General features: G+C 39.1%; 1 protein-coding gene across 1 annotated transcript in view; it reads left to right on the forward strand.

The window, feature by feature from the left end:
• The window catches only part of USP43 (ubiquitin specific peptidase 43), a 156130-nt gene that overhangs the window by 79861 nt on the left and 50617 nt on the right, over positions 1–25652 (forward strand). The window contains exons 3-6 of the mRNA XM_070739727.1: positions 475–581; positions 17063–17155; positions 23156–23291; positions 23378–23522. Of these exons, the coding sequence (XP_070595828.1) occupies positions 475–581; positions 17063–17155; positions 23156–23291; positions 23378–23522 (481 nt within the window). The remainder of the gene's footprint in view (positions 1–474; positions 582–17062; positions 17156–23155; positions 23292–23377; positions 23523–25652) is intronic.

Consider the following 25652-nt stretch of genomic DNA (forward strand, 5'->3'; position numbering starts at 1 on the left):
TTAGCCATGTTTGGAGTACATCTATTTAAATAATTTGGAAGAGCTAGCATGATTGCGTTTAAGAAAACTTTCTGGGATTAATATACTGCCATAATGGACATTTCTCCAATTCTTTGCTATTTCTATGAGTCAGGCACACATGCACAGAAATACACAGCAAACAGTGTATATCATCTGTGCTGTTTGCTGTTTGGCAAATTGCCGGGAGGCAGAGGCCTTTTCCCCTTGTTTTCCTCCCCCAAAACTCAGGTGTGTCTTATGCTCCGAAAAATATGGTATTTCTACCAGATCTGGAGTACAGCAGTTTCCTGCTAGTAGTCTAAGACTATTTTCTGACATCTAATGGTCATTCAGGATTTTGGTGCTAAAACCTGTTAGCCTCGTTAAGATCACATAGAGATTCTACACAGTGGAGTTTCAGAGCTAACAAGTATGCTTCCTGTTATTCAATTTCTGTCTTGATTTCTTCCACAGCCACCATCTGGACAGGAAGAGAGCTCCACCAGTGGAACTGCCCAAGCAACGGTCCAGCCTCTCAAGGGCCAAAGCTTTGTTCAGAATCACTTCCAGGCCCAGTACAGGTAAGAAACTAAGACAGAATTTTCCATATTACTACTAAACATCTACCAATGTATATTTTTTGGCCCCTCTAGAAGTCACCCCTAAAATAGATTGTAGTAGATACAGCCAAATATTTTACCTGATGTAAATTCCATCTTAATTGGTTGCAATTAAGTAGAATCAGCTCATGCCTAGGGACAGACAGAGGGATTGAGGTACTAAAGGATGGCTTCCTGCAGCAGAATGAAGCTTGTCACTCTTCCAGGCAGGGAAGAGAAGGCAATCCATTTGTTTAGTCTCTAACACTTATCAGCTGGTTCCACTAGGTGTTGTTGTCAGGACTGCTATGATGCTGCTTCACCTTTCTAAGCATGATTCTTACCAAGACCTGGCAGGGGCTGAATAAACTCTCTGTTCTGAGAAAAACGTAGCAACTAGATTGATTGAATAGTAGTCCTGTGTAAATTGTAGGAAGATGTTTAAAAAAGTTTTTAAAAATCCCAGTAGTTCAGTTTGGAGGTGTTACCGATTGCTCTTCTATCCGCTGGCATTGAAATCTAACCCGATGCCTTCAGTGTAACGATGGAATGCTGCATTCGCAAGATAAGCCAGTGTTTGGACAAGCGACACTAAATTAATCCAAATGTAGTTTTACTATCTTCATTTGCTCTTTCTCAGCTGCCAAAACCATGAGAACTGAACTGTAATCTTAGCATGTGGCTTGGATCATTTTGTAAAAGGTCAGCATCCAAATGAGCCAGGGTGGCGCAGCAGGTAGAGTGCAATACTGCGGGCCACTGAAGCTGACTTGTAGATCTGAAGGTCAGAGGTTCAAATCTCATCACCAGCTCAAGGTTGACTCAGCCTTCCATCCTTCCGAGGTGGGTAAAATGAGGACCCGGATTGTGGGGGCAATAGCCTAGCTCTGTTAAAAAAAGTGCTATTGCTAACATGTTGTAAGCCGCCTTGAGTCTAAGGAGAAAGGCGGCATAAAAATCGGATGAATGAATGAATGAATAAACAAACAAACAAACTGCTGCTGCTGCTGCTGCTGCTGCTGCTACTACTACTACTACTACTACTACTACTACTACTACTACTACAGCAAAGCCTAGAGTTCAGAACTCATGCTTACTTATGCTAACAGCATAAGGTGACAAAGCCTTTTGTGGTTAGGAACACATTTGGGCTTGCCCAACAATGTGACCTTAGACCTACACAAGAATACTACACTAACCTAGTCCCTTATGTTTAAGGCATGAGCTTGAATAGACTTCAGAGAATGGTGGAGAACAGGAAGGCCTAGAGAAACATTGTCAATGGGCTCGTGATGGGCTCGCAACTAACAACAACAACACTTCTCAGAACACATATAGTTAGGATTCTTGGATATAAGATTTCAGGTCATCTGAAAGACACCAAGTTTGGGTGTCTACCTGTTGGGGAAATGGTTCCATATTTCCTAAGTGTGTGAGAGAAGGACCTGTGATAGGAAATTACAGAATGAATAGCACGTGATTCAGTTCTGTCTCACTTTGTGTAGTCAAAGCATTAGTTTTGTGTAATCAAAACATTATCACAATCTTGGGCATATTGTAGCTCTGGACATTTTTCTTATAGTAAGAGGATGTCAGAGAAAACATCCTCTCCTTTTGAATGAGATAGCAAAAACCCTGCTTTCATTAGTGTACAGTTCCTGCTGTTGACACTGCTGATCCGGCAGTAGGGTGAAATCATTAGAAACTGAGAAACAGTCCCCATCATGAGACTGGTCTTCTATATAATGCTTTAAAGGCTGCCGATTGCCAAAGCTTTCCATTGTTATATCCTGTCCTCTGTAGCTGGGTGTTCTGAACCAGGTGAGCCATTGGTCCTGCCCTTCAGAGAAACACAATGGAATAAGGGGAAAAGTACACAGTCAGGATCTGTTCTTTGTTAAAATGTAGGTGAAACAGGAACAGTAATTTTTCTTCCTAAGGCTTGATAGATACAAAAATAGAAACAATTGTAAAGGCATAGAGAGTCATGCTTACTGAACTGGACAGCAATACTGGCTTTCTAAACTTGCACTGTGTCAAATTTATAGAGGCTTTCCTAGATTAAATTTGCCTCCTTTTCTCATGAGTCTTTCTTTTTACATTTAATTCAGAAGATGATCGGTGGGTTCTTTTCACTGGGGAAAATGAATAAATAGGCCTCCCACTCTAGCTGGGAAAGCACATCCTTCCTCATCTTACATTAACTAAGTCTGTTGTGAAATAGTTCAGTCTATTCTTGAAAGCTAAATATATTGTAAGCAATGTCCTGAAGTTCTGACTTGGGTGCCTAAAAAAACCTGGATGGTTCATAATACATCTTTGCCTTCAGGGAAGCACTTAGAGCTAGCTAAGATGCTTCTGCTGTACCCTGAACTATATAGAGAAGTAGAACAGCTCTGCTGCAAATGAGACAAATATTTTCAGAAGGAATCATAAAATCATAGAGTTGGAAGGGACCTCCAGGGTCATCAAGTCCAACCCCATGAATAAAAGCTTTTAATTTGGGGAAGAGGTGACTTAAAATAAATAAGATGTAAGATATGGGTTTTGGAAACGCTTAGAATCCTTTCAGCTGAATTGTTCTTGCTGGAGCCCAGTAAGACTGTTTCAGCTGCTACAAAGACACTTCCTAGAAGGAAAAAGGTGCCATTTAGACTATTTGGTCTCTGTGCAATATACAGGCTGACGGAGCTTGTACTCTTGTGGAACCAGTAGGAGACCGAGAGTTCTTTCACCAAGAATGGTTAAGTACTGGAATGTGATGGCAAACCTATGGCATTATAGAGCCCTCTTTGAGGGCACATGAGCTGTCCTCCAGCTCAGCTTCACCACACATGCATGCAGTTCCTGCCGGACAGCTGATTTTCGGGTCTGCCCTCCTTGCAGGAGACGCACAAGCATGCGCAGGGAGGGGTGAGCTTTTTGCTATCTGTGCCTTCCCAGATTTCTGGAGATTCCCCCTCCCAGCACCATTCGGAGACAGGAGGCTATTTTCCTCCCAGCACCATTTGAGGATGGGAGGCTTTTCCTCCCTCCCAGCACTGTTTGGTGATGGGAGGCTTCCCCTCACATGATGTTTTGCAATGGGAGATGAAAAGGGGGTACAGACACACATGTAAAGGGGTTGGGGCATGTGGGAGGGGCATTGCATTATGGGTATAGGCATGCATACACATGCAACAGCACATGCACTTTCGGCACCAGAGGGGAAAAAGGTTAGCCATCACTGTACTGGAGCACTCCAGGCAAGAGATAATAAAGTAAGTGTCAGGGTTCCAAGTAATAGATCCATAGCAAGCAAAACTCCAAGGCAGGTAGATTCCTCAAAAAACAGCTTTATTGGAAAAATCATATTGGCACATGTCTGGTCAAAACTGGCTCTAAAGGTTCCCACAGTTTTCACCTAGTTAAAAGACAGTGTTTTCCCACAACCCCAATCAATCAGTCAAATGGTCCAATCAAGATGCTATCTGGTCATCTGGTGACCTCACTCCTCCTTCCAGGGTCCAGGTGTCCTTGATTCTCAAGAGAAAGTATTTTGTTTTGGCTATATAAGCACCTCTTTCTCTGATCTCCCCTTCCATCAACTCTGCTGTGGCAAAACTGAAGCTCTAATATGGTTCCGATCAGGTCAGCTTCAGGGTTGACAGGAAGTTAAAACTGTATGGTTAAATTGATCCATTGCTTGTGGAATGCAGCTTGACCTTAGAGGAGTGGGCTCTGTAGTCACGGTAAGAAGTACAGTAAGTGAAATGGATTTATGAGAAATTCTCAGTTTTTCACATTAGATCCTGAGTTCAGATCGAATAGGACTAGCACTAGGAACCTAGATGTAAGCTTGCCTTCTGCCAAGGAGACGTACTGGGTGACTTTGGGCCTATCACCACTTTACAAGACTGTGAAAAGTAGCAGGAGGGAGAACTATGTACATCACCCTGAACTCCTGAAGTAAAAGCACACTATAAACGTAACAAAGTTATCAATAATTCCCCTGAGTGTAAATGATGTGAACTGTTATGAGCAGTTATGAATGTCATTTTATTAAACCATTAGTTCATTTTTTCTTGGGCAAAGTCTGTTACTCCAGCTGTTTTGTTCTATTTGTCATGGTAGTTTCTTTGTATAGGTTAATGGACAAACCATCCTTCTCTCCATCTGCAGCAGACCAGCTGTTTTGGATACTGTCTAACATGGGATCCTTATCACATTTTAAATCTGATCTATACAGTTTAGTGAATAAAAATCTATCAGGCTTGAAACAATAATCATTTGGAACTTTTTTTTAATCACATCCAGGTTGTTTAAGAAAATAAATAGAGGAACTTATTTATTAATAGCTCACAGATTAACACAAGTCTAATGGCATGCAGTTGAATGATCACGCAACCAGCTGGGATTTGAAGGATGTGCTATAATCAAGTATTGAGAGACTCAGTCAGGATTAGCCAGTTACTTCTGAGGGATGATCTTGTTAAAATGTTATTCTTCTGTTTAGCATGAGGGTTGAGCAATTCTGGAAGTTGAAATCCACACTTTCTTAAAGTTGAAAAATACTAGTCTAGCCTATACTTTTGATAGACTGCAGTGGAGGACTGCCGACTAAATACTCTTCTCTTTTAGCCATAAATTAATTATTTATAAAAAAATATTAAGGGTGGGATAAAAATAAATAAATATCATTCTTTGTCTTGGATAGACCTCGTTATTTTTCCCCCAATAAAATAAAGAGAGTTATTTCTATGTGCAATCTAATATATGGGAGTGTCTTCAAGAATGATAGTTGAGTAAGGCTGCTACAATGAAAACAATTACAAAACCTTAAAAGGACATAAAGTGTGCTCAAAAAAACTTTAAAAGTTTTGGTTGTAGCACATGTTATCCATTGCATGGGCTAATACATATATGAAGTGTTATCTTAAAAGAGTGATTTGAGAAAGAAAACAAATGCACTTAAAAAAACACACACCTCTGTGGCAAAAATATATCTCTTTGTACATATTAGCAATAGTACTTACTACACAATTACATACTGCTTCATAGAGCTTTAGAAGACACCTCTGTGAGTGGTTTACAGATGTCAGCATATTACCTCCAACAGTAGGTAATATTTTATTGACCTCGAATGGATGGAAGGCTGAGTCAACCTTGAATCAGTCAGGATCGAACTTCTAAGCATTTGGCAGAATTAGTGAACTATGTTGTTGCTGTAAAGGCATACTCACAGTGGTAGGCCAAACCTTTTGCAGAAGATTGCATTCACCAGAGGCAATCAATCCTTTCCTTCCTTCCCACGCAGCTTATCGTAATGATGGACATTTCCCTAATTATTAATAATAGGTCACTTAAAATGCAATCAGTTCAGCAAAACTGTCTCTAGGCCTATACCATACTGGGAACCATCCCCTGCAGCAATTGTGCCTCCCAAGCAGAGAATTCCAATTAACCCTCCTTTATGGGAAAGCAGATGAACCTCCCAATCTCCAGCCTTCTTTCTCAAGCCACAGACGTACATTGCTCCGCTCTGCTGTGACATTGCAGCCATCTCCATGGCAACCCATTGTACTGTTTGAAAGGGCGGCTGATGTGGTTCGTATCTATGCCGTAGGAATGCAACCACAAACGTTTGCTTGAGTAGATACCGGGAATTTACTTTTTTTCTGCAAATATGCTCCTTATCGACAACTTCATGTTCAACGTGAAGGGCTTGCAAAAACCTCAAACCCCTTTTCCCATATCGCAGGCTCCCCTTCTTATATTCGTAGAACAAGAACATACTTTTGGGAAAGAAATCGAAATGAACTGAGGTGGCAAATGAGCTTTGCCACTTGATTATTGAATTGGACTCAATTGAGGGGATCCGTGCCATTTGGTAGCCTGAAACCTAGAGCCACGCTAAAGAAGGACAAAAATGCATTGCCCTAGTACGGCAGTCACTGCTTCATAATAGTGTTGTATGTTTTGAAATTACACTCGCTAGCGAATAAAATTCAGCAAACTGAGAATTGTTTGAAGGAAAAATAACTGTTTAGGCCAGTGACAGGGAACTTGGTATTGTTTTTGGACTAAAATCGCCCACTATCCTTGTCGCAAATTTGGAATCAACCACAATGTTGACTGAGATCAAATGGAATTGAAGTCTCCTGGAGAGCACCATGTCACCTATGTTTCAGAGCTACAATAGTTTTGAAAGTTATACGGGCTACGATTAATGAATTCTCAGTGAGTTGTAAAATTGTAAATTTTGAAAGGAACTCCAAAATCATCTAATTCAGTTCTCTGCTGGTGGAGGAAGTCTTCTACTGCACATTCTTGACAATCAGAGTACAACCTGTGGTAAGTTTGAACCCAAACTTGGCAATGCCAAGATCTTTCTTTCTTTATGCTGTTTCCTTTCTTCTCTTATTTATTATTATATTTGTATTGTTATATTATTGTATTGTATTTTTACAAATAACTCAAGACAGTGAACATACCCAGTACAATTCTATAGTCCTGTTTTCCCTAGCACCACAACAGCCCTGTGAGGTGAGTTGGGCTGAGAGAGTGTGACTAGTTCAAAGTCACTATGCTGGCTTCCATGCCTAAGGAGGAACTGCAACTCCCAGTCTGCCATTTTCTAGCCTGGTTCCTTAACTACTAGGCCAAACTGGCTCTTTGTGTGTGTGTGTGTGTGTGAATGATTGGTTGCAGAAAACCTGTAAAATTAGCAAAGGATCATCAGATTTTTTTTTTAATTTATATATATTTGTCAAACAATTATAGGATGGTAATTTATATAAACATATAATAATAATGTTTTTCATGGGGTTTTAGTTTTAGATAATGTTTTAGTCTTAGATAATGTTCGACTTCTTTCTATCATTTTATATCTATTTATATTGTGTTTATATTGTTGTTGTAAGCCGCCCTGAGTCCTTCAAGATTGGGCGGCATAGAAGTAGAATAAATAAATAAATAATATTAGAAAAGTAATAATAAAAAGTAATGATAAAAGACAATAGGACAGGGACGGTAGATACAATGGTACACTTATACACCTTCCTTACAGACCTCTTAGAAAGAGGGAGAGGTCAATTGTAGATAATCTAAGGTTAAAGGTTTTTGAGTTAGGAATAGAAAACATTGCAGCAATTTTTGTACTTAATTTTTTTCCTTATGGAATTCGTATTTTTCTTTAAATGAAATATTGGGCCCTTGATAATTAAGTGGTATAATTCTACCCCATGTAAGAAGCACCTCTGTTTTTTTGTGGAATTTCTTGTTTTCTTTCATTTTGTAACTTAAATCATCTTAACAGTTCCTATTCTTTTCCGGATTTGTTCACTCACAGTGCCTCTGTATGGTCATTGTAATTTGCATATAAGACTTCAATAGCGTCTCCATCTTTTTCCCAACAAAAGTTTTTGGTCTCCCCTAGCCATAGAAACTCTTAACAGACCAGCTGACCTTGGGTGCCCCTTAAGGCTCCTTTCCCACCAGACTGGTTTGAAGGGACATGCTAGGCATACCAGATCTCTCCAGCTCCCTAATTAATCCCTTTCTCATTAATACTTATTAAAAAGGCTGCCTCCATTTTCAATCAGCCAACTTGTAATCTGGGCATCAAAGCCTGCCTTTATGCAAACAATCTATTAATGTGTAATGCTGCTTCGCTCACAGATTACTGGCTCTGATGCACAACAGAAGAAAACAAGGCTCAGGCTTTGGTTAGATTTTAATTTAGGATGTGAGAAAAGCAACAGCATAGGAGGTGAACTGGCTACTTAATATTCATGATATGCTTTACTAGAGAATGTCTTTAAAACATGGTATAGTATTGGGAAAGGGAAGTGATTGTTGGAAATTTAATCAGGACTTCTTTTCAGTAGTCATTAAAGGACAAATCACTACTCTTCTGTTTTAATATTTATCTATTTAAAAAATCCACAGGACCAAATCTAGGTACTTCCTAGTCCAGCAAAATATTTATTAGAATGATCATAAACATATTGTATATCTGAGGAAATCTATAACCCCAGCTTGTTACTCTGTGACATACTATTTATTTATTTGTTTGTTTGTGTATTTATTTATTTATTTATTTATTCATTCATTCATTCATTCATTCATTCATTCATTCATTCATTCATTCATTCATTTGATTTCTATGCCACCTCTTTCCGAGGACTTGGGATGGCTTACAACATATAAAATATACAATACACAATATCTTAATCCAATTAACTAATTAAAAAACTAGAAAACCACCTAGAAACCATAAAAAAATAATCATTCCATTCACTCCACATTCTCTCAACATGTTCATTGGGCAGGGGGCAAAGATCTAATGGCCCCAGGCCTGGCGGCATAAGTGAGTCTTCAGACTCTTACGATAGGAAGGAGGGTGGGGGCCGTACGAATCTCTGGGGGGAGATGATTCCAGAGGGCCAGGGTCTTCACAGAGAAGGCTCTCCCCCTGGGCCCTGCCAAACGATATTGTCTGGTTGACGGAACCTGGAGGAGGCCGACTGTGGGACCTTACCGGTCACTGGGATTCATGCGGCAGAAGGCGGTCTCGAAGGTATTCTGGTCCCATGCCATTCAGGGATTTATAGGTCATAACCAACACTTTGAATTGTGTCCAGAAACCAATTAGTAACTAATGCAGATCACGGAGTGTTGGAAAAATATGCGAGTGTCTGGGCATTTTGTACAGTTTATAGTTTCTGAACGCTTTTCAAAGGCAGCCCCATGTAGAGAGCATTGCAGTAGTCAAACCTCGAGGTGATGAGGGTGTGAGTAACTGTGAGCAGAGACTCCCTGTCTAGGTAGGGCCACAACTAGTGCACCAGGTGGACCTGGGCAAACGCCCTCCTCACCACAGCCGAGAGATGATGTTCTAATGTCAGCTGTGGGTCGAGGACGCCCAATTTATTTTATACTACATGAATATTTCAGGAAGGAAACATTTGAACATATAAAGCTAACATGACATACTTTGTGAAGTCCTTGGTTGCTTGCTACCTGACTAAGTAATACACTGCTCAAAAAAATAAATGGACAACACAATATAACTCCAAGTAAATCAAACTTCTGGGAAATCTAAACATCGCTTTGGATATCATAAAATAATCTTTGGTAGACTGACCACCTTTTCCATGAATGCATTGAATACATTTTAAGAACCATCCAAGAACTGTGCTTCACAAGCCATTTATCAGAAAATCCTTTTTACTATGTACCAAAAAATATGCTTATTTAAATAAGGATAGTATGTCATTACCCAAAGAAAAACCACTTTTACCTAATTTGGGGTAATCTTCCCAGATTTGGAATGCGCTTATCTAGAATCATGGCTATTGTTGCTCTACAACGTAACAAAAGTAAATTACACGCTATGTAAAGGAATACTTTCTTTTATCTGTCTTGAATTTAGTGCCAATCAATGGCAGTGAATTCTACTATTATGGGAGACGGATTTAGAACTGCTTTGCATTACATTATTCTTTTTCTTAATCGTCTTCTTCATTTTCCCATCTACACTTAGGGGAAAATGGGCAATCTCTAATGTGCAGGTTGCAGACAGCGCAGTGGAAAGCACTGTAAGACTGCATTACCAAATTAAGCAACAGAATGACCAATTTCATGTCAAAAAATATAAAATAAAGGTGGAAAAAGTACAAGGTCTCTGCATGTCGGAACTCTCACATTCCCATCCCTCAGAGTTTTCCCAGGAACTGAAATGTTACCGGCATACAGTAGTTTAGTGGGAAAGTGGCCAAATTTTAGCAAAAAGATTCTTTTTTTTTCATTTCTTCCTTCTTTTTTGATTATCTTTTTCTTAAGATTTGCCTTTCACTTCATGTAAAATCTTCGATAAATGTAAATTAAACAAAAGATTTTCAAAAAAAGGTAGAACTGGACAAAAAGTGCAAGGCCCTGAAAGATGGAAACTGTCCATTTAGTTATATGTCCCAGCTGTAAAGTTAAAATGTGCCAGAATAGTTGGTTCTATTCTTTCTGATCTCATCATTACATCACCACACACTCTCCTGTATTGGTCTTATAGAAGGATCTGTAATGCTTCCCGCATAGTGATGATGAAACTTTGTTTCATCATCACACCTAGAATCTGGTCGGATTATGAAATGCTTGACGTTGGTTGGAATTAGTGTTTTTATCTTGTCTTTTTATTACCTCTGAGGGGAGGTTTTGAGCTGTTTGGGCTTTTATTTTTGGTCAGCAAATAGGCTGTGTGATTTTTACTGACATGCAGGAAATCCTTGAAGGTACTGATGACCTGTTCATACTGTGCTGAAAACAGGCAAGCTGAATCAAGAGGGCCTGTGAGAACAGGAGCCAGTAGTAGTTCATATGGTGCCAAGGGAGAGTAAAGGACTGGGAGACAGCAACAGGAGAAAGGGCGCATTGGTTCTTATCTGATACGCCCTTTTTCCGAGAATAGAAGGAAGAGTCCAGGATGGGTCATTCTAACCCCATAGCTCTATGGACTGGGTTAAATTTTCTGAGGATCTGCCTCCCTGATGATGTCGGTTGTGCAGAATCTTTGGCAAAAAGTGCAAGAGGATATTAATAGGATGTTAAATATTCGATGGATAATTACTAAGGAAATGGCAGTATTAGTCAAAAGTAATGCGAAGGGAGAATTTAGAGAAATAAAACAAGCAGCGATAGAAAGTGCTCAGGCGGTAATAGTTGGAAGGATGCGACCAAATGGACAATGCAAAATTGGTATAGGTACATGGTGGACCACATTCAATTTGAGATTATGGATAAAAGGATGAATTTGGTTAATGAAACTGACTTGCGACAAATGATGGGACAATGTAAGACGATATATGGCGAGTAGAATCCGAGAGCAAGCTACAAAAAACAAATTGGAATCACTTTATAATATGTAAATAGATACTTTGCTCTTGGGTTAAAATGGTTTATACAAGAAACACCCCTGATTTGGTGGTGGGGTATGAATGAAGTTAGAAGCAAATGGCGTAAGCTCCCAGCAGAATCCACAAACCGTGGCCAGACAAATCCTGAGAAACATGAAAACCATATCCCCCTCCCGGCGGCTGGCCAAAACCAGACCTAAGGGTGGGTCTGGACTATTCTTTCGATCCTCCTTAAAATACTATATACTCCTATACACACCTCCTTAAAATACTGTGGCCCTCCCCCCTCCCCTGCAAGGAAGCATTAATCACCATTAGAATCCACCTGCATATCACAAGAAGTTTTCACAAACCAGGAAGAACATGGCTCTAAAACACAAGTGTTTTATACTTGCGTTCATACTTTTTATTCAAGATTGATGCATAATATGGGTGCCTTTTTAGATTCTTGTTTGAAGAGCAGGTGGAAAAAGACTTAATTTTCAACAGAAGATGAAATACAATACTGATTATAATTATAAAAGTATTGTGTATTATGGTTAATTTTACAGCAAAAGATTAATATATTTGTATCTACACCAAAGAAAGTTGGAAGTTACTATTTCCATATATTTTTCTTCCTTTTTGTATTTCGGCACCCGAAATTTTGCTTTGTCCCTTTTTTCCCTCTGGCTAAAGGTTCTCAAGAAGAACACATGAGCAGTTTCCGCATTTTCTAAGATATCATTGCATAAATAAATGGTGATTTCTGTCAATAAAAGAGCTGTAAAATGCACCCTCTGGCTGTCACCACTGCTGCTCTAGATTTAATACCTGATTAATCAAGTTAAAATTGTATAACCCCTTTGATTGGTGACTTGGTGTATTTCAGTATTGTCCTATAACTTTAATTGGGCAGTACTAGAATGTTATAGTAGAATTATTATAGAAAACCAGCGGCAAAGATAACCAGAATTGTATGTTGTGACCTTTTCACAAGGACATTTACATTTTTGTGCAGGCCCCACTATTTCTGAAGAACGGGATACATATCTTGCTTTCCGATTTATATAGTGGATAAAGTTATGGTCAGGTGACAGGTCTAGCATTGTATAGTTATGGTGCAGTCATTCATCCCTTTTCTGGAATAGATTCAAGCCTGTGTGCTTCTTTTCTCCACCTGGCACAGTTTCCTCCTTTTGTCTTTTTGGACATGTTTTTATTTTCCTATCAGGAAGCAGGTTTCATTTCTTATATAAACTGCTAAGCAACTAATACTTCAAATGATGTCATCTTATTAAGTCCTTTCAGTTGATTTGCTGTACCTATGGCTCTGCAAATAAATTTAATTTCAGATGTTTTTTAAAATGGGGGGGGGGTTGCCCTCTTTGCTATGATAGGAAAGCTGAAACTGAATCCTTCTTACCTCGGAGATATTCATAATTTGCTAATAATTTTGAAGTAAGTCATTTCTCTCCATCTTCCTTTCTTCTCCTTTTCCCCTCTTCAGCCCCCCTTTTTTTTACTTTAATTGGAAATCTCTTCCTGGCAGAACTTATTTATTTATTTATTCGATTTTTATGCCACCCTTTTCCCTAGACTCAGGGCAGCATACAACATGTTAGCAATAGTACTTTTTTAAACAGAGCCAGCATATTGCCCCCACAATCCAGGTCCTCATTTTATCCACCTCAGAAGGATGGAAGGCTGAGTCAACCTTGAGCCGGTGATGAGATTTGAACCGCTGACCTACAGATCTACAATCAGCTTCAGTGGCCTGAAGCACTCTACCTGCTGCGCCACCCCGGCTCCAATACTTGAATGTATTTTTTAAAGTAATACATACCCATATAAACTAGTAAACATTTTTTGTGGTTGCAAACATTTATTGTGTTGCATGATTGACATCTGGTACAGATTTGAAGTTTAGCCAGTTCAGTTTTCATTAATTTTAAAACTGCTTTATTGGAGCTATTCTCATTCCAGTTAAGATCTTTAAATCCCTTTGAATAGAATTGTTAATCATCATATTTTTTGGTCTATAAGACGCATCCCCCCCAAAGGGTGGAAATGTCTGTGCATTTTATAGAGAGAGGGTTGCCGAAGCTGCGTCCACCTGCCGACCTCCACCCTTCAGCCATTTTTGGCCTCTGCACATCCTGCTCCAGGCAGCAGGGATTGCCACCACCACCATTTTGCTGCTGCCTATCACCACTACCACTGCCCATCACAGCTGCCCATCACCGCCGCCTATTGCTGACATTTGCTGCCGGCAATAGGCTGCAGTGATAGGTGGCAGAGATAGGGGGTGGGATGTCGGAGGCCCAAAATGGGACATGTGGAGGCTGAAAACAGGATGTGCAGAGGCAGAAAATGGGATGTGCAGAGGCGGTGGTGATCCCCACAGCCTGAAACAGCTGATTGGTGATATTCTGGGAGGCTATTCCAACCACCAATCAGCTGCTCATGCTAAATCAGGCTGCAATAACATGCTGAAGCTGACTAGGCTGTTTGCTTTAAGGATGCTAGCCAGATGAATACTGATGGGTGCTGGGAGGCAGAGACTGATTTATTGTTTTCTTCCCCAAAAGCTAGATGTTTCTTATGGTCTGGATCGTCTTCTAGTGCAGTGTTTTTCAACCAGTGTGCCATGGCACACTAGTGTGCCGCGAGACATGGTCAGGTGTACCGCGAAGCTCAGAGAGAAAGAAAGCAAGAGAGAGAGAAAGAGAAAGAAAGCAAGAAAGAGAGAAAGCAAGAGAGAAAGAAAGCAAGAGAGAGAAAGAGCGAGAGAGAGAAAGAACAAGAGAGAGAGAAAGAAAGCAAGAGAGAGAGAGAGAACAAGAGAAAGGAAGAGAGAGAGAAAGAGAGAGAAAGAAAGCAAGAGAGCGAGAGAAAGAGAGGGAGGGAAGGAGAGAGAGAGAAAGACATAGAGGGAGGGAGGGAGAGAGAAAGAGCAAAAAAGAGAGGAAGGAAGGAAGAGAAAGAAAGAGGGATGGAGAGAGAGAGAGAGAGAAAGAAAGATGAAGGGAGAGAAAGAGGGAGGGAGAAAGAAATAGAGTGAAGGGGAGGAAGAGAGAGAGAGAGAATTTTTTTGTCCAAACTGTTTTTAGCACCCCCCCGCCACTCAATGTGCCCCAGGGTTTTGTAAATGTAAAAAATGTCCCGCGGCTCAAAAAAGGTTGAAAATCACTGTTCTAGTGCATGAGAATTTTTGAAAATGTAGTTACACAAAGATCTGTGGATGTCAATCCATTTACAAGAATGGGAGTGACAGTGGATGCCTTAATTGTTTAAGTTTCAAAGATTATCATTTAATATTCCACATGATTTTGAAGGAAGCAGATGGTAAAAGTCTGAGTGTTGTTTTAGCAAAACTCAGGAAAGAAAAGATTACTGTACTATTTTAAACTAAGGTGAAAATATGCAAAATCGTGATGTAATTTAACTGAGGAATAGTGCAGATGTGATGATTTCTTAGGGTCTTTTCTGAGTTAAAATGGTTGTGAGGTATTACTAGGAATGGAAGGGAGTGGTGACTAATGGGATGAAGAGGAAATATGGTTGAAATATGACCTTATTTGGATGAAACAGAAATCTGCCACTCTCTTCATCTGGATTTAAAGCCAAGATGGGTCTCTATGCAGAAATAAGATTTCAGATATTTTTTTCCCCTTGAAACCGAGACTTTATTTCTGCTACATATCCAGAAGATACTTTGATCTGACACAAAACATTGTGAGAGGATCTAACGTTTGCAGGTATTCTTCATTCTTCCACATGTTTCTGGTTTCCCATTTGAAATCAGACTAGCACTCTGATTACTTGAGGTACATAACATTTTAAAAGCTGAAGAGTTTTAGAGAGCCCAGGGAAAAGGAAAATATGTTATTAGTTAATTGTTGCTTAGTGTTGTTTTTATAAATTTGAATGTTATAGTATGGGTGCATTATTATATTTATTTCATATTGTCGATTATCAGACAGGGCAGTTTGTAAGACATGTTAAACCATTTGGCCAGATTAACTGGAAATGGCCTCCTTATCTCATGGAGCTTCTTAGTTAGGCTTAGGCTTTCACTTCTAGGTCTTTCCACTAAATTCAATCCATAGGCGGTTTCTTAGCCACACTTATTGTTATCAGATTGAGAATGAATGCTAGCTAATTGTCAGCGCCCCAAACCTAAATCAGATTCTAGTCCAATTCTCTCATCCAAGGTTCGATTTATTAGCAGAGCCATGTTGGTCACGCCATTGCCATCCAAATACTAACTTCCTTCCAGTTCTCCACCCAGGTTAAAGTTCATCCCATATCTCCACACCCACAAGTTCATCATGAGGACCAGTCCGAGTGCAGGGATTTCACCGACTTCCTCTTTACTTCAGTTGATGCAGAACAAAAGATGACCTTGGACTCTAAGAAAGGAATTTGTTTTCCCTCTTATGCAACTACTTCTCCCAGTTCCCCTAATACTATTCTACTGTGGCAGGCCGAAGTCTCTAACTCCACATGGTGGCTTCTGCCTGACACTAATTCAGCCTTAGGGTTTAATTACTGCAAAACAGTGAATTTCAGAGTATGATGGGTTAAGTTTAACATATCCAGCTAAATATATACGGTACTTCCCTTATAACCTTTTCTCTTTACTTTCCATGCTAGAACCCCCCCCCCTGAAATTTAGCCAAAGAAAATTATATGCCAAAGAAAAGGTCCATGAACTCTCTTAACATTATGAAGTCCTTCCTTCCTTCCCACCCTCCCTCTTGGTGTGAAGAAACTATTTAATGCTGGCAAGCAGATTTGTGATTCAGTTTTTAAAGGTGCAAGCTATGAGATCTGTTTTTCAGTGTATGAATAAATTGGTATATTATCCCCTTGCCCCTGACCAAGCTATGTCTTGGGCGGGGGCTTACTAATTAATGAAAGTCTTAAATACATTGTAGGAATAGATGTAAAAATATGAACCACCAATTCTTACAGAAGGAAATTAACTAAAATACTATGGAGAAACCTGTTACCAAATGATCCTGGAGTTGGTAAGAAAATGGTTACATTATTGTGTGCTTGTATGCTACAAATAATTTTCTATGGGTAAAAATGGAAATGCAGTATATTGTTTGTCTGAAAAGTTGATTTAGTGTAATGATAACAAATCTAAATAGGCTGATTCAGATATTTATTGCAATAATTTTGCCATAAGGAGTCTAACAAACAGGTTAAGAGAGAGACCCTGAAAGTTCATTTATCTAGATGTTACTTGACAGAGACATGTCGATGTTGCACATATTACACAAGGCACAATGTAATATATACAAGGTGTGTTTCATCAAACTACTACTGATTTGTCTATTACATATAATATACAAGCCAGGTCTCTTCAAAGTGCTACTAATTTTCATAGAAATATCAGTTTGCATGTTTCACAGGATGTATTCTCAGGTCTATAGCAATCTGTAGTCTTCTTTTTAGCCCAAAGGTTAAAGAAAACCTCCTACTCTAGAATACCAAATTACAATCCAACTTTTTAAAAACTGGCATTGCTAAACTTGATGTCAATTTCTCTATTGATGAAGAATTTCTTTATTTTTTTTCTAGATCTTCATTGACTTGCCCCCATTGCCGGAAACAGAGCAATACTTTTGATCCTTTTCTATGTATCTCATTGCCTATCCCCTTGCGTCAAACCAGGTATGTTTGGAGACAGGTCATATTACTGCTCCTTTATTCTCGCTAGAATGTGCCATATGAGTTCCACTTCCCTTGATATTGCATGCATTCCTATACATATTTTAGCATCTTTCCCACTAAACTGTATGTTATTATGTCTTTTTAATCTTTTTAAAAAATCATATTTTAAGTTATATTTAAGAATCACTATTCCCAAAATGTATAGTATTTCTAGACATATTTTCTCTTGAGATATGCATTTTAAATATTTCAAATTTTAATGTATAGTACTTGTGCAGACATGCCCATCTTTCTATTTTCAGTATGTCTGCATCCACAAGTGAATTTCAGAATTTCCATTCTTTGTTTAAAATTAAGGTTCCATACTTAGACATTTGTAATGTCCTTTCTTTCTATCTCTATAAAACCCTACATGGCATAGGACCAGACTATCTCCGAGACCGCCTTCTGCTGCACGAATCCCACTGACCGGTGAAGTCCCACAGAATTGGTCTCCTTAGGGTCCCGTCAACCAAACAATGTCGGCTGGTGGGACCTAGGGGAAGAGCCTTCTCTATGGGAGCCCTGGCCCTCTAGAATCATCTCCCCCCCCCCCCCGGAGATTCGCACTGCTGAAAGAGTTTAAAAACTCGTCTTTGCCGCCAGGCTTGGGGCTTTTAGATTTTCCCCCTGACCAATGAATGTTTTCAGTATGAGTGTTGAATGATTGGTTTGATAGGTTTTCTTTTTAATTGAATTTAATGGTTGTTTTAATGTATTATTAATTGGATTCATATTATTGTTCTGTTTTTGTACTTGCTGTGAGCCGCCCCGAGTCCTTGGAGAGGGGCGGCATACAAATCCAATTAAATAAATAAATAAATTATTAAAAGTCCACTTTCAGTACAAATCCACATTTCATGTGCAAGCTGCCTTGGTATAGTTTATTGCCTAAATCAGTGGTCCTCAACCTGTGGTCCACAGAACCCTGGGAGCTGAGATGTCATCTCAGGGGGTCCACGAAGAGTTAGGGTCAGTATTGGGTTCCTACCAGTGCGCTTGATGCCATCGCACCTGTACGGAAAATGGAGCTGTGTGCGCAGCTCTGGGTGACCAGCAGGTGGGAGCGTCTGCATGAGATTTGGCTTCTGCACATGCGCAGGAAGCCAAATATCACGCCAGGATGCTCGCACGTGGCGATTTTGCTGATTTGGGGTGGGTTTTTTTGCTTTCGCGTAGCCAAAAAGCTGAAAATTGGCGAAATCTCACGAGCACGTGTCCTCACATGAGATTTGGCTTCCTGTGCATGCCCGCCTGCTGGTCACCCACAGCCATGTGCACAACTGCACCTGTAGTGGCGGCAGTGAGGAACCTCTTCCTGGTTAGGGTTATAATTTAAACCTTGCGTTACGTCTTGTGGGTCAGTGGACATGGTCCGTGGCCACAGAAGGTCTTTAAAGGGGATTCATAGTGAATAAAAGGTTGAGAACCACCAACCTAAATATTATTTAGGTGAATAAGAACAAAATTTATTGTCCTTGCCCTGCAAGATGTATAGATCAGCAAAATCCGAAGGACACCAAAATTCACCATTCACCAAAATTCTCTAACCCATTCCTATTCTAAAAGTTCCCAAAGTCTAATGAACTGACCAGTTTTTCTAGATAGCCAAACCAGAACTCTATTTATTACAATCCCCCATTAGGAATTAAGTTTTTATAGCTGTAATATTTGTTCTGTTCCTGCAAGAAGAAACTTGTTTTGGGAGGCTAGGCAATATTCTGAAATATTTTTCTTTTTTTCTGTCCAGAAATCCCATCTTATTTTGTACAGGAGGACTAGAACTGTCTTGTTTTTTTCAGCATCACAAGCTGAGTGAGAAATACTGTCAGAAAAGGGCCATAGGCTGGGAATTGCTGTTTTTTTGGCAGCTGGTTATGCACAGCAGGGAGCTAAGGCCCTGAAACTAGCACAACCTCCCCCCCCCCCCATTGAGGGTACAGCCAAGTATGCATGAGCTCTAGGGAAGTCAGAAAGCTGGGAAATGAGAAGATGACAGCATCACACGCATGGTTTTTAGAATTCCCAAGTCCTACTAAAAATATAGGTTAAATCCCTACCTCTTTTTATTTTGAATTCTCAAGGTACAGGATTATAGAAAAGTGTTAGTTTTGTAATGGTGTTAAATGGACAAGAAGGGCTCGTTACAAATCTGAATTCCAAAGATGAAGTGTGCTCAACCTCTTGAGGGCTGAACATGAATAAATATGTAATGGATTGGGCTGCATATGTCTGACAGCTCTACCCTGTACATGTTTCTTTGGAAATAAATCTCACTGTCTTCAGTATGTGCATAGCATTATCAAAACAAAACCTTACTTTGAGAAACGGAACATGAACTCTAGATTAAATGTAACTTTTATATATTGTTCGCATCTTCTAATGTTAGGGCATTCCAAGTCATCACATTGTTCTCAAGTGTTCCAGGATTCTGACAGTACTTGATGTATGTTCTGAGGAAATGGAAAAAAAGGCCACCAAGAGCTCATAGACAGTGGAGGGACAGAGTCCTATTAGTTTTATGATAACCAGCTTATTATTATATTATTATTATATAATATTATTATATAATATATAATATTATTATATAATATATAATATTATTATATAATATATAATATTATATATATAATATTATTATATTATTATTATTATAGACAGTGGAGGAACAGAGTCCTATTAGTTTTATGATAACCAGCTGCTTATTATTATTATTATTATTATTATTATTATTATTATTATTTATTAGATTTGTATGCCGCCCCTTTCCGCAGACGCGGGGCGGCTAACAACAATGATAAAAACAATATATATTGACAAATCTAATAATTAAAATCTAAGATAACAATTGTACATTTAAAAATCTAAAAGCAAGGAACCCCAATATAAAAGCATACATACAGTCATATCATGCCTTAAATAAAATGCTTATGCCTTAAATAAAATGCTTACTCTAGTCCCAAAAGATGCTACCAGACCTTTTCTGAATTTAGAAGCATGTTGCTAGAGCTTCACATATCTAATGTAGCAAAATCCTTTCTATAGAAGCTTAAGTTAGAATTAATTCCTTAGCTTTTAAGTTTCATAGGATTTTTTGTTCCCCTTGGAATTGAATTTTTTTTTAAAAAAAAGAATTGCCTACGTAGTCTGGAATTTATTCTTTTCCAAATGGAGTCTGTTTAATGTCTATTTCTAAACAGCTTGGGGAGATTCAGTGTGCCCCTCTTTCTCCTTTATACCTTCCCTCCAGCCTACTTTCTTCTCTCTCTTTCCAGTCAATGAATCCTTAGAACTCCCCTCCAGATTCTTGTCTTTTTCTATGCTTGCCTGGGCTAAACAACGAGACTGTCTCCATTGTGGGGATTCAGCCACCTGAGTCCTTTATCAATGAGGAGGAAAAAAAGAAGAAAATCTCCATACTTCTTTTCACATCTCTTAAAGTGCTTTCTCCAAACTCCAATTTTATGGATATGAATCTTGGAAACTCCTGCGAGTTGTACTTCTAAATGGTTAGATAGGTTTAGAATTTTTAAATGTTTTCAGGATAGCTCCCCATAGTGAAAGTGGCACAATAGATCTGCACTTGAATTAGTGATGTGGAGGCCTAGTGGTGTAGACGCTCACCTCCCACTTGGAAGGTTGAGAGTTCAATCCTAACTAGCGACAGATGTTTCTAACCTAGGACACAAAGAAAAAAAACACAAAGAAAAGAAATATCTGCTACAAATTCCATATGGCATCCAACCAGTAAATGCTCAGTTCCATCTAGTTTCCCAAACTCTAAAAAGAGTTGTAAAAAGAGTGTTCATATCAATTAATATTGATCTAGATCTAAAAGCTTAGATCTAAAAGACAGTCTGTGGTCTCCTATAAACCCAACATGTTGCTCCAAACAAACTTTAGAAATTGTTACTAAATAATATTTTTATATAGCAGCAGAAGAAAAAAAGGAATATATACTTGCTAAGTAACATAATCAATTATATTTAATGTAATTCATTTAAATATCAATTAAATGAATTAAATTTGCTTTTTGTACTGGCTCTGTTGTTGCTTCTTGGAGCAACAACTCTGTGGAATATGCAGTGGATAATATTCAGGAAATGAGTCCGGGGACCCACTTAAACCCTAGATTCAGTGCAAAAGCAGGGTCCCCAAGTTGTAACAGTCTAGAAGTGGTCTGCCTGCAGGGTTGCTGTAAGTTCACATACCCAGGATGGAGACAATCGAGTATGGTTCTTAAGCCTTGTCCCATTAGGAGTTCAACGGGACTTAGGCCTGTAGTCTAGCACGGGATTGTATGCTGGGCAAATCGGTAGGTGGTTAAGCTAGCCTGCCAGTTGGAGATGCCCAGATGACGTAGGGTCTCTTTGGCAGACTTCATGGCTAATACATTAGCGGCAGGGTGAGCAGGGGCAATTTTAGCGTGGTGCACTCCCATCCAAGCTAGGTAAGCCTCGAATCCAGAGGAAGAAAACTGTGGTCCATTATCTGTAACTAGTACACCAGGAAAGCCATGGTGAAGATAGAGCCCAGGATTAGAATAATGGACTTGGAAGTGGTGGAGGGCATTCAGGCCAGCTCCACCCATTTAGAATATGACTCTACTACCTTGTTTCCCCGAAAATAAGACACTGTCTTATATTAATTTTTGCTCCAAAAGTTGTGCTACGTCTTATTTTCAGGGGGTGCTTTATATTTCTCAAATAAGACAAATTCACAGGCAGAAAAGAGGACACCCCTAAAGAAAGTGTACCGTACGGTACACTGATTACGGTACGGTACCTGTCAGTATGGCACCCACACACACGAACGACGGCACTTATATGGTACAACAGTATACTCCCACTATTGCAGCTTCCGGCCACCAGAGGAACTACAGTCTACGTACTATAGTGGAGATTGTAATGGCGGTGAGACAGCAGCAGACTGTGTCTGCTGTATTGGACGGTACAAAGCGATGGAAGGGGCCAGCAGGGGACGCAACATTATTACAGTACCGCTATGAACAGCTTTGAATGGTACCGTATGTTTTTCCACCGTACCATATGTAAACTTGACTACGCCTTATATTCGGGGGGTGCCTTATTTTAGCAAATTCTGCCAAGCCTCTGACATGCCTTACTTTCGGGGTACGTCTTATTTTCGTGGAAACAGGGTAGTACTAAAACGGTTTGGCCATGGAAAGGGCCTGCCAGGCCCATGTGTGGTTTCTTCCAGAATGCTTGCTTGCTTTCCCATTTTTGCCTCACTCTTCTGAGCCTTCAAGGCGAGGCTTCAAATGTAGCTCCTTGCATATTTCTTCTCAGTACATACTTTCTATCTTATGGGCAGTGAACTGAAAATAAAAGGCAGGTTGTTTGGGAATTTTGAGTGTTGTCGCCATAACATATTTGAGTGGGTGGGCAGGTTAGAGGACAGAATGTGGTAATGCAGCTCTTTCCAGCAATCTAGGAATCATTCTGCATATTATGCTACTGTGGATGTAGTTGCGAATTTCATATTGCTCCTACACAATTCAAAGGCTATACCACACATTATTTTTAATGAGTGATTTTTAATATCCACGGTGACAGATACATTCTGAAAGATGCAGAAGGTGTCATTTCTTTATGCTTTGAAAGAAGGAGCAGGGCTCAAAATGGAGATGTTTTCTACCAATCTGTTCATCCCTGATCCTCCAGTCGTATGTTTACAATACATGTGCCCCAAATCTCCATGTTCAAAATAAGTGATAAAACAATTAGGAAACGATCCAATTCATTTCTTTGTTCATAAGCGATAACATATAACTAAACAAATTATGTGGCCAAGTTAAGACAGAGGATAAATGTGTGAACAAACAAACAAATGAATAGATGGACGCATGAACAGACTAGACTGGATGTGAGTTAACTGTGATTCGGGGGCATTCTTAGTATTCCTCAATTCTAAATTCCCTTGTGTTCCCTTTTCTTCTAGGCCTTTGAACGTAACTCTTGTCTTCCAGTCCAAAAGTCAGCGATTTGTGCGTGTAGGCCTAGCTGTGCCTCTCTTCAGCACGGTGTCAAAGTTGAGGGAAATGGTGGCTGAGGAGGGCAAGATTTCACCTGACCAGGTTAGCCAGATAATTTTCTCTCACACTCTCTGAGAACACTATACTCTATGATTTGAACATCGCTTTTTTAACTGGTCTTTTTGCAGGTAATCCTGGTTGAACTAAATCAGTCAGGGTTCCAGTGCTCCTTCTCGGATGATGAGGATCTGAACTCCATTGCAGAAGGGGACAACATTTACGCTTTCCAGGCCTCTCTCTCTTTTAGAAGGGGTAGCTCCTCCCGAATCTCAGGTATATCTTACAGTGGCAGTTAAAAAAATGCAATACACTTCCATCATTTTGCAAATTAATAACCTTGTTTTATCTACAACAGTGGAAAGTTAAGGCTCTTACCAGATACCATTTTGATAAATTATCGTGGTTGTTGGTAACGAAAATGCAGCTTTTTCAGCCACCTTTTTTTTTGGGGGGGGGCGGGGGCAGGAGCACATATTTAACACGTACTAGTTCCCCCCCCCCGTGAACTGATTAATTAATGAATGGGATTGGACAAAAGCATTTGTAGGTCATATAGATCATTTTCAGAGGCCACCTGTTACCCCCTAGACCATGGTTTTGTATCCTTAGTCTACAACTATACCGACAAATAGACTAATACATGCTAAAGTCAAATTACGAAATTATGCTTTCTTAATGCGCACTGCCGATCATAAGCAATGCTCACCTTTGCCATAGTCTGCCTGAGCCAGAAAAGAAATAATAGTATAACTTCTAAAATGCAGATAGCAGTTTTTAGCTAGGTCTGGAAACTGTCGTGACATAGTTGCCGTGACTCTCTTGCTTGTGACATGGTTGTAAAGTGAAAACATTTAACTGTCTTGATGAGATCAGAACCAGACCAATAACTTTAATTGAAGACTAGGTCTATCCTTTATTCTCCTCTTCTTTGGAGACGGGCAACATATAAATCTAATAAATTATTATTATTATTATTATTATTATTATTATTATTATCATCATTATTATCATTATCATTATCATCATCATCATCATCATCATTATTATTATTACCTGGCTAGCGTAGATTAGTAATAGTCACTGGTTAAGTGGGTTTTAGGGGCATTACAGCTGTGTCACTTTAATAGCTTCTTATTAAGATTTGTAGACTGGTGATTGTATCATGATGCTATTAGGAAAAAGTGGGGGGGGGTTGTGTTTCTTTATTGTTTATGTGTGTGTGTGTGTTTGTTTTATTCTGGCAATTGCCTAATTTACTGTTAGCTCTGTGCAAGAAAAGGAGTGGATTCAGAAGAAAGTTACAAGATATCTACAAAGAGAAGCTGTTATATGAGCTAATAAACAAAACAGCTACTTCTGTGGAAAATTGTACAAATAAAGTATTCATCAGCCAAAAACTGCTTTTTCCTTATCATCACCCTTTCTTAGCTTAAAACTGCCTTTCCTTTAAAGGAGGTTGAACAAAATTGAATTCTAAAACCAAGAGAAACAGTAATTCATGTTTTTCCTGCTCCTTTTTCTATTGCTTATGCCTGAGTTCATTTTTTGCTTCACTTTTTTGGCAGTTGTTAAGAGGTTTTTCTCCAAAAGCTATGAAAACATTATCATGTATTAGAGTTTTTTGTCACCCATCTTGCCATGAAGTGACTATGGAAATAACATGAACTAATAAAATTAAATAATAATTTAAAAGTTCAAGGTCTAGAAACCTATGTCTGATAACAGTCTACCTTCCATAAAAGTAGGCCAGTGTTTTGTGTGGGTGGCTTCCACTTTGTGAAATAATGTCCCATAAGAGGTCAGCTTGATGGCATCTTTAGCACTTTTCTGAAAAACATCCAGGGAAAAACTATTCTGCTCTGCAGGGCATTTGAAAGTTGAAATTGCCCAATATCATATTGTTTATTGACATTTTAAATGGTTTTAATTTTTTTATTGGTATAAACCACCAGGAGTTGAATGGTTTGGTAGCATACTAGTCAATCTATTGATCAATAAATTAACCAATCCATAGTATCTCATATACAGATAGATTTTGATATCAAAGTACTTTAACCGATCAATCCCACACATACATTCTGAGGTAGTCCTAGATTATCAAAGAACTTGCTCAGTCTCTATCTTCCCTCTCTTTTTTACAACTTTACTATTGGAGAATTGTGACATAGAGTGTGATACTTCTTCCATTTCTATTTCTTTAAATATATACTATATAGTTGCGGCCATTTGCTGACTACCTTTATTATCCCTCCCTGCCATCTAATCTGTTCCTCATTACTATATAGAGCTGAATGAATGAGATAATACTTTGTAATATCAAAATCATCTTATGTGTATTGTATATGCAAATTTGTAAGCTTTTTTTGCCATAGAAAATATCTATCCATACTATATTAGTGAAAG

This window comes from Erythrolamprus reginae, chromosome 2, assembly GCF_031021105.1.
Source record: "Erythrolamprus reginae isolate rEryReg1 chromosome 2, rEryReg1.hap1, whole genome shotgun sequence".
In the NCBI taxonomy this organism is placed as follows: Eukaryota; Metazoa; Chordata; class Lepidosauria; order Squamata; family Dipsadidae; genus Erythrolamprus; species Erythrolamprus reginae.